Source organism: Vidua macroura, chromosome Z (assembly GCF_024509145.1).
Source record: "Vidua macroura isolate BioBank_ID:100142 chromosome Z, ASM2450914v1, whole genome shotgun sequence".
NCBI lineage: Eukaryota > Metazoa > Chordata > Aves > Passeriformes > Viduidae > Vidua > Vidua macroura.
The window spans coordinates 17,297,719-17,314,691 of record NC_071611.1 but is presented as its reverse complement, the minus strand read 5'-3'; the positions used below and the strand labels follow the sequence as shown (position 1 = coordinate 17,314,691).

The 16,973-nt window shown below is 35.9% G+C and overlaps 1 protein-coding gene across 1 annotated transcript in view; it reads left to right on the top strand.

Moving 5' to 3' along the window:
- ADAMTSL1 (ADAMTS like 1) overlaps positions 1–16,973 on the top strand; it is a 400,259-nt gene that overhangs the window by 92,453 nt on the left and 290,833 nt on the right. Inside the window, exon 2 of the mRNA XM_054002970.1 lies at positions 2,171–2,290. Coding sequence (XP_053858945.1) covers positions 2,171–2,290 — 120 coding nt within the window. The remainder of the gene's footprint in view (positions 1–2,170; positions 2,291–16,973) is intronic.

Sequence of the window (16,973 nt, the reverse complement as noted above, 5' to 3'; positions counted from 1 at the left end):
GTAGATGCTATTATTTCAAAGTAAAATAAAAGAACATATCTCCTTTCTTGAAATAACTTGTGGAGCCTTCCCGTTGCTACAATAACTTTAATTATTTGAACAGTTTTTGCCAATCTTGAGTTGAAACATTTTTATGAAGTATGACCAATTTCAAGAACATTTTTATTTGTAAGATAATGATTTTTTGGAAAAGAATACATGTCTGTAACAGAGCTTTTTCTTTGGGGACATATGCATGTTTCTTCCTCAGACACCCCTGAGGATTCTTCATTGTTATGACTCAATAATATAAGAATAAAATCAATGGGTGTATCTCTCAATGTTATCCACAAGATGGGAAGCTAACTATAAATTTTAAAACCCTGCTTCTGTAAAACTATTCCTTTTATGGGATGTTCTTTTTTTTTCCTTGTGTTCTTTTTTTAAAAAAACCTAAACATTTACAGCAGAGGATCTCAAAGCAACTGGAAGAATTAGGTGCCCTCTATTTCACTACTAGAGGCAAGATTTTGATATCAAAGAAAGCATCTATTATATTTAGGTGCATATAGTCTGGATTCAGGGACTCTTAATTCTTCCCATCACCCACTTCATAGAAATTCCCATTTCCCCCTGTAAATTAATTAGATAATCTTCTTCAGGTCAGCCCATTATAATTGCCCTAGCTTTACAGAAGCTCCGATCTCAGTTCCTAGCTGGCAGGGAGGATTACCTCCTCCAAATAAGCAATACCAATTCACTTGGGAAAGGAAGGCAAATCTGTGCTTCATTCTCCCCCTGGACACTAAAATGTCATGTTACTCACTAGCCCTTTGAACTTCTCAGCTGGAATAAGTAGAGCATAACTATGGCACCTGGCTGTACGGAAGGATGAATAGAAGAAATAGTCATCATAAAAGCAGCAGAACATGGACTTTCTTCTTTGTAAAATGTAGTAATTGCAGCTCTTGTAAGTAATAACAGTCCACTTATAAGTACTGTGCTTATCTTAGTGAGGAAATACTATATCCTTTGTTCCTCATTATAGTATATAATAGTATCTTATATAGTATCCATCTCTGAGATGGATAGCATAAACAGATACTGTTTACTTTTTTGGAACATAAATCAGAATCTCATAAATAATTTGTGGTAGTTGCATTTGCTTAATTCACACTAGTGTGTTCGCCGTTGTCAAATAGTAAAGTATTCTTACTTAGTCATTTTGATAAAGCATACAATTCTCTCAAATTGAATGGCCGTCCAAATAAGTTGTGAAATGCTGGTATTGGAAAAATCTACTAGATTTCCAGAGATAATATAGTCCCTATTCCTCGTTGTTAAAAACCTTTATGGATATTTCACCTGTAGTGGAATTCTTTAGAGTCAGTCTGATGAAACAATAATGTTTTGACATGTTCCAAAACCCTCCCTCATATTTCACTGGTTTCCAAAACTTTAAATTTATGTTATACCTAAAAAAAGTTCTTTGACTTGAAATACCAAAGAAAAAATGGATGTGAGAACTTGAAGAATGTGGATTTGTTTTCATTATTTCTAAAATCTATAAAAATGTTGTAATTGTACCTAGGACGTTTTGTTAGTAATTGCTTAGTCAACCACTGATGAAACAATCTCTTTCTCAGGTAGCTTGTATATATATATATATATATATATTTCTAAAAAAAATAGATACAAAGTTAGCTTAAATTATTTTGAATGCATGTGCATATTGGAGTTTGCTGGCCGAAGTACTTATAAATAATTTTTTTCTGTCCCTTCCAAGAAGTTTTAACCTCTATCTTCTTATGATAGAGCAGTCAAAATGCTGGACAAACATTATCTCTGTCATAAAGTAAAAATGCAATTTTTAAAATGTTTTAAACTGTCTTATAAACAGTAGATGTAAATAATGTAAATGTAGATGTAATATATGTAAATAACAATATAGAAACTTCTTCCACAACAGAATTTAATGTAAATGGAAATTATAACCGTATTGACATTCTTTAAATGCATGTCAGTGTTCTCATTAATGGCAAGGCTGTCTGGTTAGAACAAGTGTAGTAGTGGAAGACAGAGAACCATTAACTGGCTTTTAAATCTTCCAGTGATATTTTTCTGGATATTAGGACCATGTCTATGAAAGGATTAAAATTTTGCATTTCCTAATATCATGTTTTCCTTCTAGGTTTTTGGAGACCAAAATCAAGGAGCAGTTTTCCTACGTGAATTTACACTGATTCGGAGAGAAAGTCTTCATGATGATTTCCTATCTGATTTGCTGAATAACCACAAAACAGAAGACCCGGTAGGAATCTTCTATTTTTCCAAAACATTTTATAAGAAATTGTTGCAAGAATTGCTTTGGATAGGTCTTTCATTCTGCTTCATTAATCTATGGGAAGTAATGAAACTAGATTTTTTAACATAAAAATGTTAGCCTAAAAATATTGTAATTTTCATTTAAAGTAAAGACTTGTTCATAGGAAGGGTTAATGGGTGTCAATGCATGTGAGTTTTCATTATTGAAAAACAAACTTTTTCACGCAGATTGATCTTTTGCTTTCTAATGGTAATTTTTCTTATTCAGAATTTTGGCAGTCTAAATTGTTACCATTGTTTGCTTTGTACATGCAAAGGGAGATTATTTTTTATTAAATATGAATGAGTAAAGCTAAATGTATAGATTATATAAAAAATATAAAATGCTTTGAAAGGGATAATTTTATTAAAGGTACCAAGAAATCAAATAACCAGGGAAAACAGTTTTATGAAAAATATTTTTTCACTCTCTTCTGTATATGCTTGGCAAGGTATTTATTTCTGATCTGAAAGATTCCATGTTGTCTAGCAGCTGATATTTTTGAAGAAAAGAATGTAGAAGTAACTTGGTAGTCATACTTAATCGGGTTTAATATGAAATGAAACAAACCAGCTGATTTTAAACTGCAGCAAGTTTTCTCTACTAAGATGATTAAGGGACAAGATAGACTATCTGTCTTACAAGGAAAGTCTGAGGGAGCTGAGTCTGTTCAGTCTTAAGAAGAGACAATGGAGAGGGTACCTCATTAATACATACAAGTATCTAAAGGGACAATGTCAGTGGATGGATCCAGGCTCTGCTAGGAGGTGCCAAGCAACAGCACAAGAGGCAATGGGCACAAAATGATGCACAGGGAGGCCCAAATGAACATGACAAGTAACTTCTTCACTGTGCAGTGACTGACCACTGGAACAGATTGCCCAGAGAGGTTATAGAGCATCCCTCCCTGGAGATATTCAAGAGCCATCTGGAAACAAACCTGTGCAATGTGCTCTGGGATGACCCTGCTTGAGCAGAGAGGTTGGACCCAGATAATTCACTTTGACTTTCAGTCTCACCTCTTCTTTAATTTTGTAAACTTTTAGGTCTGATATTTTCAAGGGCTGATCCAGCTTGATGTCTAACAGATTATGGTTTAACAGAAGCAGTGGTGCATTAGCATCTGATATAACCAGGAACTGGTGATGAACTTAGGGATTAAATACTTTATAGAATTAAGTATTTATTTACTCTGGAGGATAGAGTGATTCTAGAAATTTGTATTGGCACAGCCATGCTTAGCCCCTTTTTAATCAAGTTTTACCTTTCTTAGGTTATCTTTCTTCATGCATGAGGGAATGTTATCCAATTATCACCAGTGGGAGTATGTAGAGCTAGGACTTCAGAAGAATGGAGTGGATGTATTTTGATAAGTCTTACTGCTCAGGTCAAAGAAACCAGTTAACAAAAGTAGTGAAGGTATTAAATGATCTACTGTGTTTTTGCTAACCCATCTGCTCTCAGGCAAGTTGTCCTTTTTGCTTTACTACTGCTAAAAGAAATTTCAGATCAGTCAAAATCAATACTTTATTCTACCATTTCGGGTAATTTTACAGCAGATCAGGATTTTATCAAGCAACTGCTTTGCTGCTGGAATGCCTGTAATTGTTCTTTAAAACCATTTATTTTCTGTGCTCCAGAGAAAAAAATGCCACTCTGTTACAATTCTGTCAGTACTGGTACCAGTACTTGTGACTTTTGATTTGTTGTTTTTCTGAGTTGTGCTGGTTGTATGCATGTTTATAAGTGTTTTGTGTTCACACAAGAGGAAAGTACTCTGCAAAATATTCATAGATTTCACTTTCAGTGCAGTGCTCTTTTTTCTTGAATTATTTTCACAGTTCCGGTGACATTCCTGTGATCTTCTTTCTGTGCAGTTTTGAGTGCTTGAGCACATATATACTGAATAGTGCCCAGAAAATATGACTTTGCAATCTACATTTACATATGACTTAAAGAACTTTACCAACCTTATCTCTCTGTGATACCATTTTCTACTGCTGAAGCACATAATGTTTTCTCTGCATGACTGATTTGGTCAGCAAAAGGTGGTATGGAAGAACTTGAAATAACTTTTCAGCATTTTGCCTGAATTATTATAAACGTTTGCGACCAGTTCATTGTAAGCTATGTAGTCTATTTCAAAGACAAGTACTAGTTTCAACCAGGGCTTTTCTTTAGCACTTATTCGAAATTTCTGCTTCATACATACTAGTGAATTGGTTTTCCAAAATCCCTGTAGCATATACAGGGCATTGTTCCTATTTTATGGGCGTAGATTCAAAGGATCACAGATAGACATTAAGGTCAAAAGCATCTGCTTTTCTTGAGTGCTTGAGACACAAGGATCCATTTTTTTCAATTTACCTCATGTGACACAGCACTAAGGTGAGGGGGGAACTATTGACCTCAAATGCAGTCCTGACTGCTCAGCATCTTTGTCAAGCTAAAGACAACAGGTAAGGCATCTACAAATTATGTAGATTAAGGTACGTGATTAAGGTATCCAACAAAATGCCACAAGTGACTCAACTGGAGTGATACAAAAAGTGTTATAGAAGCAGATATAGAGTATAATTTTCCCACAAAGCACAAACTGTATTTCAGGATCAATCATTCCCAATTCATAGGACCAATAATTTCTTTCCTGTAATTTCAAGTGAGATAATGGTGTATCTAATGAGAAAACCAGTGTAGAACTGTTTTTCTAGCAAATAAAACACAAACAACCTCTTCTATAATAGTTCCCCAATAAAGCTCCCACTCTGGTTCCTTTTAGAAGCTCTGTGACTTATATAAGGTAGGGTTATTTGTTTGCATCTTTTCAAAACTGGTGTGCACACAGAGAGCTACAGTGAATGCTGGACAGCTAGTGATATAGGAATTATGAAATAATCTTAATTATCATTTTAAAAGTCTTCAAACATTGTATTTTCCGTTGATGAAGACATGAACTGACTTGATGCTTTCTGAGAAAATTCGGGCTGGTGATTTATATTTTTTAGATATTTGCTCAAGTATGCATCTTTACTCATCTAAAAAAGACCATGTTCCCACTGTTTTTGTGGGTAGCTGAGAGCATCCAAAATTATTAATTCACTTCTGATGTTGAAAAATAATATCCCTGTAACTCCACAACTGTTTGGGCAAAGATACATACTTCCTAGGCACCAGGTAAGTCTTTGATAGTATGACAGAATGGCCACAATCAGTGAGCAGACTTACACAGCTTTCTGTGCCTATGCATTAAAAGCTTTTGGCAAGGATACTATAGTAATAGCCTTATGATTCTCAGCAAAAGTTGGAGAGATGAAAAGAGCTCCTATTTTCCAGTAACCAGTTACTAAAGTAAAGATGCTTAGCAAGGAAATACACTACCTGCTTATAAGACAGTTTTAAGCAATTATTTGCAAGATTGTGTTAATAAGTACAGGTTAGTCAAAATATCTTGGTTTATGATATTCAGTCCAATGAAAAATAGGCTTCCTGTGTAAAGGCTTTATCTTGGTCATTGAAATGACTCACAGAAATATTTTCCTTATCTTTCAGTTATATTTCCAACCTTGGAGAAAACATAGCCATATTTTCTTACTTTCCATTTCAATATAAAGGGAAAGGGATCTAAGCTAATTGGTGTAGCTCCATCATCATTTTTGTCAGGGAGAAAATGACTAGAAGCCAGAGAGGGTTATATTTTTATATTTTTCTGTCTTGTTCAAAGTCAATAGCTGAGAATACACTAACAAAATTATTCAAAGGAAGCCTCTTACATTTCACGATTCCTAACTTATAGTGTTTTCCTACTTCTGGAAAAAATATTGAAAATAATTTAAGAACCTGGAGAAAGTAATTTAAAATATAATGGATTTAGACATAAAACTTAAGGTTCAGGAAATTCCTAGTTTAAAGAATGTGTCAAGGATTATACTCCTACATTTTTGGGGAAGTTCCTATTTATGTGTTCCTGCAATTTCAGGGATGATACTTTTGGGTACTCAGGAATTCTCTATAAACTCTATAAAAAGTATATGTTCTACTGAGCAATTATTTGAAACCTCAGATTAAATCCAAAGTTTTCTGTGCTGAGGTCTGATTCTGACATGAAGTTATTGATTAGAAATTCTCTGCATCATTGTGAAGTAAGAAGAAAAGCAAGCCCTGTAAAACATGAAGAAAACCTAGATGTAGATCCAAACTTTTTTCCCAGATGATTCTGATATTTAGAATTTAATGCTTGTGCATTTTAGATGGAAGGGTTAATTTTCAGAATATAAATATCCTGAACATTTTATTTATTCTATTTTTAAGCCATACTTTTTTTTCCTTTGTACTCAGAATTATTTATGTGTAAGAGTGCATTGTACTCTACATATATTATGTGTAACAGTAGAAGATCCTCAGCCTGTTGATTAAGGAATTTCCAAGCTAAAAATCACATATCTCTAAATGGCTATAAAATGGTGCTGCAGAATCCAGATTTGAGGTCTTCGTGGATGGGAAATCACCAGACCACAGGAATTACAGGTACTGCCCCCTGCAGCTGCTGACATGACAAATCAAGAAAAATATTTGGATGATAGTTCTCTGACTAGCCTTACGTTGTATTTGCTATTTGTAGGTAAAAGATCTATGGTGCAAGTTGTGACAGTCTTATATATGCTACTGCCAATCCAATTACTTGAAAATCATTATTTTGTCCTGGAAAAACTATAATATTGACGTAAATATTTTGGAGTATAAAGTAGAGCTGTCTGTATTTTTTCTTGCTCCCAGATACCAGGAATTATGTAAGATTATTTGTTAGTTTCTCTGGAAAACAATCTCCTCAGAGAGATCCAGATCACAAGTGTTTTGGAATGCTTCTCAGTTTATACTTTTAATAGTTGCTATTTTTTTCCTCCAGACGAAATTGCCTTAAGATAAGTTTTCTCTTGAAATTTCACCTGCTTTTAAAAGGGGAAGTATTAATCATGTTCAGAGACCTATGGATCACCTAACACAAAAGTTAGGATGGACCACTAGCATTTGCCACTTTCCTTATATCTAAAGGTCTACCAGTACTCAGATACCAAAAGATCTGAATACACACACCATCTTTCTGACTGCTTCTTGATAATAATATTTACATGCATTTAAAAATAGAAACATGTCCTAACTGTTCCTATATTTTTCTTTTAGAAAGCCAATCAATACAGCAGTACTCATTTAAAAAAAATTCAAAAATTACATTCCAAAGCATGGAGTCCATGTCCTACAGCTGCCAAAACTGTCCCATGACCGAATCAAGTGCTGGTGTTGAGATGGGAGACAAGGAAGCCATTTTTGGGAAGATGGAGTTGTAAGCCTTGCCCCCATTAGGAAGATGAAAACTGTAATGCAACCAAGCCATTGTTTGCATAATGATTTAGAACACTGTTTGGTCTACCGCAGTAATTAACAGTTAAATTTATGCATATCTGTTCCAGATAACTCTCTTCTACAACTGAAATCCTAGAATCTAACAGATAAGTAGCTTTTCTGTTTGCCTCACTGAAGTACTTGAACCTCTTTTTTCATTGCACTGTTTCCACTCTATGTGAGCATAATTCAAAAAGCTAGTAGCTTTTTTGCACTAGTACAATATATAAATGCTCTGTGTATGTGGAAGTCTCATGTCTGTCATTTCAATAGAAGTATTTTGAAACATAGTGCAAATAGTTCAAGAAGAAAATTAGTTTAGAATAGTTATTACAATCAAAGTACATGTAAGTCTAGCTTTTCAAAGCAAACACTCAACATCACTGTCTTATAACACGTTACTTCATCAAAATAAGCAATTTCTCTTTCTTACATAATTGGCAAAATTTATATAAGGGATTCTCTGGAATTTGTTAATTAAAAACAACAAGTGAAGGTTGTTATAGGTTGACAAGGAAGTGATTTTTCTTGGGAAGTTGTAGTCAGGCTGATCAGTGGTCAGATTTGAATACTGACACCTGGTGTGACCACTGAAGACATGGACACGCCTCTGAGAACACAGGGGGTTAAAAGCAGAGAACGCCCAGGGGAAGTCTCTCTTTTGTTCTGCTCAGTGAAGAGTTCAGACCTTCCCTGCCCAGCCACAGGCTGGGTTTGGGAGGGGAAGCCATGCAGCCTGGGAGAAGTAGGCCAGAGCCCTGGACAGAGAAAGGGGGTGAAGAGACTGGAAATGGGCCAGCCCCTGCAGGATGGAAGGGTGGAGAAACACTGAGATGTCCTGGGCAGCCCACCCGGAGAAAGAGAGCCTGTGCCACCTGGAGATTTGATATCATGTGCCAGCAGTACACCAGCAGAGGAGAAAGAGAAGGGAGTGGGGGAAGGTGCCCAGCCGTGGGAGTTCTGGGCAGCCTGCTGTGAGATTTCAGCCGTCATGAGAGCAGTGGAGGTTGAGGCTTTAACCCCTTCTTGGACAAAGAAAACTTTGCAAAACACTAATCCTCCTTGATCTGAAAGAGAAGAGGGATGGCCTGGGGCCTGAGATGTCGGAAGAAGATGGGAAAGAATCCTACATGGGAGGAGATGATGGAGTGGCTTTTGGCTGGACTTTTTCTTGTGTAGCCATAGGCTGAACCAATTTTCCTGTAACACAGAGACTGCATTTAGGGGGTTGCGATGACTTGAGACAAGAGAGTGACAGGAGTGAGAGTGACCTGCTTCAGTGACTGCCAGTGCAGGAGTGAGAGTGACCTGCTGCAGTGATGCCATGTGCAGGAGTGCAGTGAACAGAGAAAAGTTGAGGAGGGTGTGGTGGTGCCCTCAGTCTTCAGGGAAGAAGAAGATATCTGTTCTCGAGACCCTTGGCCCCAGGGGAGGAGAAAATGGGTGGGACTGTTGTCCCAAAATGAGAAATTGTTTTTTGGGACTTGGCAAAGCATGCTTAAAAGGAACCCTGTGAGCAGTCTCGGTCCATGCACAGTGGTGACAGCACTGTACACGGAAGGAGGATGTCACAATGGCAGATTTTCTCTGGCCAGTGCCATGTGTGACATGGAAACACGAGAGGTTTCAACTGTATTTCCTGTGGAAGACTATGGTCTTCCACTAAGACAAGAGAGACTCCTCTCTCCCCTGATGGACTGAGAATTGACTATCTGAGGGGTGGTAACTCGATCAAGGGTCCAAGGTTTTCTCTCACTGTGCTTTGGTGGAAATTGGGAGGGAGGAGGAGGAATGTTTTGGAAGATTTTCATTCTGAATCTTGTATGTTTCTTTTATTATAGTGTACGTTAATAAAGTTTATTTTTTTTCTTTATTTCTAAGCTTGAGCCTGCTCTGCTCTGTTTCTAGTCACATCTCACAGTAGTCATTTGAGAAAAATATATTTTCATGGGTGCACTGGCGCTGCAGCAGTGCTAACCCATGACAAAGGGTAAGCATGAAGTAGATGAGAGTATTACAAAAGCTCTCTAGCAAGAAGGGCAGGATACTACCTGAGATATTCCAAACTTCCTCTTCTACCTGAGATCATGAATTTCACCTTGAGTTGTTCTACAGAAGGCAAAGTGTAAAGAGCTATAATTTTTTAACAATTGATGATGATGATATGAGTGGCACATTTAAATGTTTTGTAGGAAAGTACTCCTTTTTATTGAACTTAGACTACTACATCCTTGACTAAGAATGCCTTTTTCTACAGCTGCGCAAATCTTTGTGATTTTCTGCATTATAAATATGAACTGGTCATGCTAGTAAAAAATGTGATTTTATTGCTTTAGGTGTTTGCAAATTTACCATTCCTCATACTTTCATAATTCTGTGTTAGGGCTGGTATATCTTTAATGTTGTGTTAGTTTTCTTTCTTTGTGAATACATAATATATATGCCATATATGGAGATATGTTATGTGAATATACGATGTTTGCAAAACAAGTGTCAGCAGTCCAAAGTAATGTAGACTTCTTGGCAAATGCTCACTAATCAATTGTTTGAAACAGACTAGAGGAATAACTTAGATATTATTCTTTCAACTTTGCTTTTTCAGTAGTTACAAAGAGTCTTATATACTATGGCCTGAGGTATCTTTAGGATCACAGGCTTTTCAAGAGTGCTTCTCTTGCTTTCAAGGTGTACAGAGCTTTCTTAGCTGCACTGAATACAGACAGAGTTTGCAATCAATGCTGCATCTTGCAGTTCTAGAGACTCTGCCTGCTGTCCTCCACCCCTGGTTAAAGCCTCTCAGCATCACTATAAATGAAAGGACAGTACTCATTCACTAGGGCCCAGGCTGCCTCCTGAGATTGATGGTTGGACAGTCCAACCTAGGGAGCTTCAACTGTTTAAGGGAGTTAACACACCGAAGGGATTAGAGGATGTTAGAAAGGCTTAGGCTTCTTCCTCTTTGGGTCACACTAAATCATCCAAGAGTATTATTCCTAGAAAATGTATACTACTGAAAAATCACTGTCTGGGTTCAGAGTCTAAATTTAGTTTTGGACCTAAAAGTAAATCTGTATGCCTGTGTATTTCCTAGCTGTCATGCGGGCCATAGTCTGATCTGATTTATTAAGTTGCTTCTGGTCTAGGACACTGACAAAAGGCTTTGGAAACTTCTGCCTCTGAACTGTGCAGTAATTACAGTGTCAGAGAAATGCACTGATGATTATAGAGTTTACAGCAATGATCAGAAGGCTTGGATTCTAACGTTTTCATTGCCAGTGCCAGAAAATATTTTTCTCTTTCTCTAGGTCTCCTGTCCTTTTCTTTAAATTTGTTTGTTTTATTATTTAATTACTTAAATATTTATTTATTGAGGCTATTAATGTGATTCTGTGATTCTCATCTCATGGTTGCCATAAAGTGATGATATTAAAGAACATACAGTTTTATAAATGGCTTTGTACAAGCATACCTATAGACAAAGCTCATATATTTCCATGCTTATCTAAAGAAATCAAGTGGGTTTGCAGACCTGAATAAACCCAGGTCAGAATCAAGTGCTTACTTGCTGAACTGTATTGTCATGTTTACTCTGCTTCTAGTATCTATATTTAGAATTGTAAATACTTGAATACCTAAGAATGGATAACGACAAATCAGAATAAATCCTGAGTTTCTTGTCCTCCGTTGCAGTATCAATAAGCACAACATGGTTTCAATAAAAAATTGCCACACACTGCAATTTTTGTATCTTAGTGAATGTGTTTAATTTGTTGGCATTTTTGATTAATATTGTATAATTTTTGTACTAAATTATTATTTGAAACCTACAGTGAAGTCAGCTTCATTTTTGTTCTGTGGTTTCCATGGCTTCTCTTCCTTGTAGCTTTCAGATTAGCAGTGCAGGCCTGAATCCAAATAGGTTGGCTGTACTCCAGTGGAACTTACAACAAGATGTTTGTCTGATCATATCACATTTTTTGCAGACTTTTGGAGAAGCAAGATCGTTTGTAGAGTCTGCACAGCAAGTTAATCAGAAAAAATCTGTTACAGAATTTACAGGACATAAAATATCCAACCTTGAAATGATAATCCAATGTGGCTTTTTTTTTTTTGCTACACAGAGGCTGTTATTAGAGTGTGCTTTCAGAATAAATGAATTAATTTTTTGCCTAACTTTGTACAATCTTTTATGCTTATGACATCCAAAAAGTCTTATTAATTTATCATTCTACAGAGAGATTGCTGTTTGAATGGGAAGTTTATTTCTGCTCCATATAGGTTTTCGCTCTGTGTAATCCTTACTTGACCTCCTTCAGTAGCAATATTTCTTCCTTCTTCCCTCTTCCTTTGCTAGATTACTGTGAGCTCTGAAACAATTTTCTTTTCTGAATGTGAATGTACTGTGATAGGTATTAATTATAATTCGTGTTTATGATGAAGATAGGGATGGATTTGCACTAGAATCAAAGCATAGTGAGGTTTGAACAAAAATGAAGGGTGAGGTATTATCCTTCAAGGAATCAATTTTTTCAGTGTAGTACCTGCCCCTAAAAAAATCCTTTTTTGTGCAGGGATGAGTTTTCCCTGTGCTGTCATGTATCACACAAAGAGATCTGCTGACCATTCTCCGTGCACTGACTTCAGTTTTCAGATGCTGTGTACCTTTCCCACTGTGCAGCTTCTGGTCTAGGATGGGCTAAGAATTTTATTGAGAATTCATGGGTAACAAAAGATGGATTAAATGTGTACTCAGAGTTAGTTCCTTCACTTGCTGCTAAAAATTCTAGATACAGTTTTCTATATGATGAAAATTTTTACTTCTTTCCCATCTTGTGGAATAAAAAATCTATTGCATTTTTGTATGGCAAGAAAGATGTACTGTTATTCCTGCATGCATTGCATCAATTCTGTATGATTTAAACTGGAATTGTGAAAAAATAGGTTGTAGATTCAATTATATATATGAGTCTAAACCGATCAAATATATTTTTTTTAAATATATAAAGAAATGTGCCTAAGGACCTGTGAGGGATATTGGGCAATATACTCTTATTTAGAAATCACACGATTGCTGTATAGTTAAGTGGAATTCACAGTGTTTGGAATACGTGTGCATGATTTTTTTCTCCTTTTGGTTTTAACATACAGATAAGAAAAATAAATGTACTTGCAGCTGTATTTTATCACATCCACATTTTGAGATACTGCTGAGAATTCCCACTATTATTATATACAGACATAGCTCAGTCATTTAGTTTCCTTCAGTGGCTGTGTGTTTAAATGTCCATGAGAAAATGCAAAATGATTGCCAAAATATTATATTTTTAATATATATATTATATAACATATATAACATATATATATATGTATGTTTTTATTATATCATTTTTATCAGTCTTGGCATAAGAATGGAAGAAAAATCACTTCAGTATGCCTCACAGCCTCTCCTCGCAGGGCAAAGGCTCCATCCCCACTGCCTTGGTGCTTCTTCTCACCTCCAGTCAGCTTGTGGATGTCTTCCCTGCATGCAGGGTGGTATTCCCCAAGTGATCTGATGTACACAGTAGAGAGGGGCAAATCCCTTCTCAGGCTCTGCTGCTGTCATGTACCCATGGGCCCAGACAATGCTGTCCCCCATTGCTGCCTATGGCATGGCTGGCCACTCTGTGGCCATCCCTCAGAGCCCCAGCCTGGCCCTCACAGGGTTCTGCCTTTCTGGGAATGACATTCTTGTTGGCAAATTTCTGTCATGGTCCTTTTGGCTAGCTAGCATGCCCTCAAGTAAAAATACTATTTAACAGGAATTGTTTTGAATGTAAATAACAGTGTCCAAGATAGTCATGGGAACAAAACTTTGCTGTCTACAGAAGGTACAGTGGGAAGAAAAATATGAAAGTACAGGCAGGCATGAGAGATAATTAGCAGTCTAGTTGTAAATTGCTTAAAATCACAAGATTGCATCAGGAATTTAGTTGGTCTTGCAGGCTGTCATATCTAGGTGTTCACCAGTACCTGGAAACTGAAGGCTTCAGTGTATTTGTTCTTCAGGATAGCTGCAATTTGAGCAAAAGGAATGAGCTGTGATTCTGTACTAATTTACCTGCAATGGAAAATGACCTCACATATCAGAACGACCAACAACCATATTTTTTCCCTCATTAAGCAGTTAAAATCAGGAGATTGCCATTAACAATTATAATTATTGGAAATATTTTTTTTTCCCTTTGGTTGTAATTTCTGCAGATTTAGTTAAGTGGCTTGTAGATCTTTGATATTATTTTAACTAAAAAACATTGCTTATGATAACAATAAATGCTTTTGACACTGTCCTCAGCAGCCTTGAGGCCTATATAATGCATTGCATGTTGTCTCGAAGTGGTTACAGAGCACCATCAGGCTGACACCATTCCATTTAAGAGACATGTTTCAGGAAGAGCAATTTGTCCTTGACTTTTACCAGGGCTCTGCAGAAAACAAAAGCTATGTGTGAAATTCCATGTAAATATATGATTGTGAACATATTGTTTATAATCATTACATGAATAATACTACTAAAATATTGTGAATAAACTTAGAAGTTATGTGTAATTTCTCTTTCCTTCTATATTTTATTTACATTAGTATCAGTTAAAACCTGGTTGAAAGTAATGAAGAATACATCCCCCCCCAAAATTTTATTAATAGCCTCTCTAGCAATCATTTCTTCTTCCTCTTTCATTCTCCCTCCCTGCAATTCTTAAGTCCTTTTTAAAAAACTTCAAAATATTGTATCCATTTTTTTCCTCTGGATACGCTTGAACTCTCTTTGTCCGCTATTTTTTCTTTTTTCCTTCTTAAGAGGTCATCTAGTTCTATTGGATAAAAAAAAAGTTGGTTCTGTGTTAACGAAATCTTGCCATTTTCCACATCTGTTTTTTTTTTTTTAATTTTTTATTTCTGTCTTAGATTTTATTTTCTAAATGCAAATTCTACAGTTCATTTCTGAAAACTCTTTGGAAGACACAAGTAAAATTAAGGGCATTTGAGTATAATCTTCTATGAGGTATTTGCATACCAAAATGCCATTTTCTTTCACACAAACTATCTTCAAACTTAGTGCATGAAGATAACATGTAACTATCCTAGGTCTGACAGATGGTTTGTCTTGTGAATAGGGGCCCACAAAACACTAAAATCCAGCACAAAAATTCTTTCAAACAGGGGAAATGTTTGACTTAATGGAAGGAGAAGAAATAAGAAAGCAGCAAAAATATGAAAAACTTATTAAACAACTAATGTCATATTACAAGGTTATGTTGATCCAATTCTGCGTAACTGGGGTTGTTTTTCCACATTTCTCATTTTTAGGATAAACAAGTCAATAGAATGAACCTGTTTCAGGTTGTTCACAGTCTTTATTACAATAGTTTTTCATTTTTCACAAATTTTATTGCAATAACTTTTAATGTAATTTTATAAAGAAAAGGACAAATACAAGCTTCACAATTGAAATATCAATGCCGGTGCATAATTTCTTAAACAATAACAATCAATTCTATCTGAAATGTTCAATAGATTTTATCACCATATACAAAACATGAATCAGATCAAAAACCAGTTTCTGTTGTCTAAAAGACATTGCTCTACAGCTTTATCAATAGTCATATTTCTAATGAGAAGTCCTATACATAAAAAGATTGAAGATATTTAACAGCAAGAATTCAAAGGAAGAGCAAGTTGGAAGGTTGCAAACCTATGCAACCTGTTGGGGGTAATGTTTAAATATTTTTTCCCAAACTTTTTCCCAAAGCCGTAAAATGAAAATTCCATTTAGTATCACGTGTCCTTTAAAACAATATTTAATACTGGTTTTGTTTTCAAATGTAATGTTATCATATTTGGTGGAGTCTTTTTTTCCTTTATATTAAAAAATATACATTTGTGAATACAGTCTGTACAAAGAAGTCTGACTCCCAGATGATGGATTTACTGTATGTTGGTTGCTGTTGCATATTCAGAAAGAGATTCAAGTGGCAATCTGACTGCAGGGATCTTTTTCCCTTTCCTTCTCTCTTGAGAAATGCAATGTCATATCTGTGTGAAATGATATATGGTGTGAATTGCCCTCTGAGCTGCAGAGGAGCTGAGTGCTTTACAGACATATAACCAGATAGTAATGGAGATTAATGAAGATAGATGCAGTAAAAAAAGACTGCTGTTAACAGAAATATTTTAAAAATGTGCCATGATACTGAGAAATTAATAGTCTAAATGTAAAAAAAAAAAAAAAAAAAAAAAGAAAAAAAATCAAGTGATGCTGAGAAGCAGGTGTCTTAATTAATAATCCTTAATGATCAAGAAATTATGGATATTGGGCATGGAGAGGCTACATTAGTTTACCTTATCACTCCCACTTCCACAGCAGGAAATTAAATTCTTTAATACTTTTCTTCAGCAGAATGCCAAATGTTTTACCCAGCTAGTTTTAAATGACTTAAATAATGGATATCAGAAATTCAGTGATAGTTTCCTGGATGATTTATGTGCAATTTCAGCACAAATGATGAAATTCCAAAAGATGGTCAATGACCTGAAGAAATACTTAGAAAAGGTGCAGTGAATATGCTGTAAATATGCCTGGTGGTGAGGCTGGTGATTAAGGAATGAGAACATTCAATAATGGATTTACAGGCTAGTGGAGAAAACCTTTACATTTACAGTCTGCCATTATGATCTGATTATAAGATATGCCTTTGCCTGAATTAAGGTGCAAACAAGACCATATGGCAAAGCTAACAGTACATATTTTATCTAACAGTAAATGTGAGAGATAGAGAGAAGTAGGAAGTGGTGGCAAGAAGGAGAAGGGAAAGAGAGAGAGAGATTAAGACATCACCACTATATGGTGATGCAGCAGCCTGCTGCGGCAGCCTGCTGGTCTTTCTTCACGTTGGTCTTCCCAGAGGTGGGGGTGCCTGAGTCTTTCTTCTGGAGGTACCATTTATATACAGTCCAAGTCTCAGCTCTCCACAGATGCCAATCCCATAACTTGAGATGGTAAGTGTACAAGCACTTGTTTCCTTTCCCAGAGTTTGCCACAGTGGGAATTTTTGTCCAGGTGCTAACCAAACCTTAACATCCATTAGACCTGGAATTAGCTCCTTCCTGCAGTGTCAACCTCAAGTTCCTGTTGTGGTGGCTTATTTTATGGGAAATTTCTTCTTTGACAGTGTTTTGAGACAGTTATCTACAT